The sequence below is a fragment of the Frankliniella occidentalis genome, unplaced genomic scaffold (genome assembly GCF_000697945.3).
Source record: "Frankliniella occidentalis isolate FOCC.00 unplaced genomic scaffold, Focc_3.1 Scaffold2965, whole genome shotgun sequence".
Taxonomy (NCBI): Eukaryota; Metazoa; Arthropoda; class Insecta; order Thysanoptera; family Thripidae; genus Frankliniella; species Frankliniella occidentalis.
Genome location: NW_026270036.1, coordinates 1 through 2,874, shown reverse-complemented (window position 1 = coordinate 2,874; position 2,874 = coordinate 1). Strand labels below are relative to the sequence as shown.

The 2,874-nt window shown below is 65.2% G+C and overlaps 1 protein-coding gene across 1 annotated transcript; it reads right to left on the bottom strand.

Moving 5' to 3' along the window:
* Positions 1–24: 24 nt before the first annotated feature.
* On the bottom strand, positions 25–2,477 carry LOC127752013 (mucin-1-like; the record flags this gene model as incomplete). The annotated part of the gene is made up of 2 exons (XM_052276445.1): positions 831–2,477; positions 25–222 (listed from the first exon to the last, which is right to left on the bottom strand). Coding segments are annotated over exons 1-2 (1,845 nt in total), but the record flags the coding sequence as incomplete, so codon positions are not given.
* Between the last annotated feature and the right edge of the window lie 397 nt (positions 2,478–2,874).

Genomic DNA, 2,874 nt, shown 5'->3' with positions numbered 1-2,874 from the left:
TAATGAGATTGTAGGTTCGCTCACCAAGTCGCCATCGCCTGGACCGTGCTTTCTTTTAGCCTTGACGGGAGGGTAGATGTTCTCCTTGTCCGGGGCGTCGTTGGTGCGGGATGGGGGCAGCTGAGGCCGGCGGAACGCGCGAGTGCCAAGCACCACATCCACGCCGATACTCTGACGAGACGAAGCCACAGACACAGCTGAGACGGAACTCGGGGCTCTGTCCTGCAAGATCAAGTCACAGGCATGAAGACCAAGTACCGGGGACAAAATTCGATTTCACCAGTTATTACAACAATCATTGGCGTCAGCTCTACTGGCAACACCACCTGGACATCTGAATCATTTCTATTGAACCTCACCCTTCCAAAGGGGAGAGCGTTCGTTCAAAGTTCCCACATTCCCCCTCTGTTTCGACTTCGACAAGTAATCTCACGCGTGCTTACCTTGTCATTAGAGGAGCGAGTCGACTGCGCGGACAACATGCTGCTGTTGTGAGTGTCCGTAGCCATGGGTCCTCCCAACGGGGCACTGCTGCGTGGGGCCGGCGCCGGGGCTGCTCCTGCGCTGGGTCTGGCGATGGATACCCTGGACTTGGAGGTTCCTTCGCTCATGCGGATCCGCTTTGGCTCCATCAGCTGATCCAATGGTCGCCGGGGCGTCTCGGAGTCCTTAAACAAGTTCCTCGTGACCGTATCTTCCCTCTCGGGTCGGTGCCGGGACCTCGCCGGCGCGCGCCCCGGTGTGGTTGGCACCGGGCGGGGGGTCGGGGTGGGTGACACAGTTTCTTCGTCGTCATCGTCGTCGTCGCTCAGAAGCGCGTCGTCACTAACCAGATCGAGACCCTCGAGGTCGGAGTCGGAGTAGGAATCGCTGTCTTGCTCATCCACTGTGTGGGTTCTGATTCTTTCGAGGCTCACGCTTGTCTTTCGCCGTGTCGTGGTGCTTCTTTCCCCGGTTGACGGCGTGCTTCTCTTCCCAGACCCGCGACGCTCCTGTCCAGTGGCCACGACCCTCTCCTCCGACGGCGTGCTTCTCTTCCCGGACCCGCGGCGCTCCTTTCCAGTGGCCACGACCCTCTCCTCCGACGGCGTGCTTCTCTTCCTGGACCCGCGGCGCTCCTTTCCAGTGGCCACGACCCTCTCCTCCGACGGCGTGCTTCTCTTCCTGGACCCGCGGCGCTCCTGTCCAGTGGCCACGACCCTCTCCTCCGACGGCGTGCTCCTATCCCCGGGACGGCGGCGTCCTTGCTGCGGTCCCAAGGCCACCCTAGAGACGCTGTGTCTGGTTGGAGCAGTGTGGGCTGGCGCCTGGTGCACCACGCTGGCGGGGCCCTCGGCGGGGCCTTGGGCTGGGCCATGGGCTGGGCCATGAGCTGGGCCTTGGGCTGGGCCCTGGGCGGGTCTATGGGTGGGTTGCTGTATGGGATGGTGGCCTGCGCCACATAGCACCCTGATGTCACTGATGCTCATCCTCGGCACCCTGGGCTTCGGTTGTGCCTGGAGTAGAGCGCTGCTGCTTTCGCCGTGCTCCTGCTCTTGCTCCGAGCTGGCGGCCTCGGACAACGGATGAGTGAGCGTAGAAACGCTGGTGGTTATGGAGCTGGGAGGCTCGGACGTCGGGTGCGTGGAACTGCTGGTTTTGGTTGAGGTCTCTGTGGTTGTAGAGGGCGCGCGGTGTCTCGGAGGAGGTGATATGAAAGTTCGCCTCGCCGGAGGGACTTCATCGTCAGTCGTCTGGTCGTACGCCCGAGGGGGTGGCGGTGGCGGCTGGCTGCACTGTGGCCCGCTCGCCGAGACAACCGGCACGGCCTCGACACTCTTGCTCCTCCTGACAGCGTGGCGATCGCCCTCCACCCCCGAGTCCGAGGTGGAGGCGGCGACAGGGGCCGGGGGGACGTCCATGACGTGTCGGGGGCTCGAGATGGTCCGATTCATGGCCGCAGTCTCGTGGGTGCTCGCTCGAGCTCCTTTGCGCTTAGCTGGAGGAGTAGCAACGAGACTTCTCTTGGAGCTCTGTCGGCTGAGCTCTCGCTCCCGGCGACGGCACCGCGCCTCCTCCCTCTGCCGCAAGGTCTCGTCGCTGTCGCTGTCCGAGGCCGCGGCGGCCGCGGCCCGCAGTCGGGGCGTGGAGCCCCCCCGGCTTGAGGGCGTCTTGGAAGCGGACGGTGCCTTGATCGCAGCGCCGCCCGCCCGTCTGGCGAGCAGGGCCAACGCGGCCGCCTCGCGCAGAGACACGTGTTGCTCAGGTCGCTCGCAGACGCTGTCGTCCTCCGACAACCCGGAGAGCTCGCCGGCGGACGCTTTGGTGGATATGATGCGCTCGTCGTCCTCGCTGTCCTCTGTCAGCCGGGAGCGCTCGCCGCCGGACAACTGATGGGCGGATATGGTACGCTGGTCGTCCTCGCTGTCCTCTGACATTCTGGAGACCTCGTCGTCCTCGTCGTCCTCTGACAGCCTGATGGGCTCGCCGACGGACATCCTAGAGGATACGGAGCGATCATGGTCCTCGCTGGGAGCGTCGGGAGCGGCGCCCCCCTCGCCCGCGGACTCGAACAGCTTCCGCGCGAGGCGCTCGCGCTCGCCACTGGAAGGGGTGGACTTCTTGGACTGGCTCGGCCTGCTCCCTCCGCTGCCGCCGCTCCCTTCGCGCCGCTTGCGACCCCCGGACGCGATGATGGGGCTTCTGTTGGGCGGGCTCGTCGCGCTCAGCTTCTCTGCTCGGGCTTTGCTGCACGGCTGGGTGATGTCCAGGCCCGGCTGACTCGGGCCCTCGCCCTCGTTCCTCGCGCCCTCAGAGCCCGCGCAGCGCGAGCGGGACGAGGAGGAGAGGTAGCTGGGCAGGCCGCGCTTCTGGGAGGGCAGGATGACGTCGGAC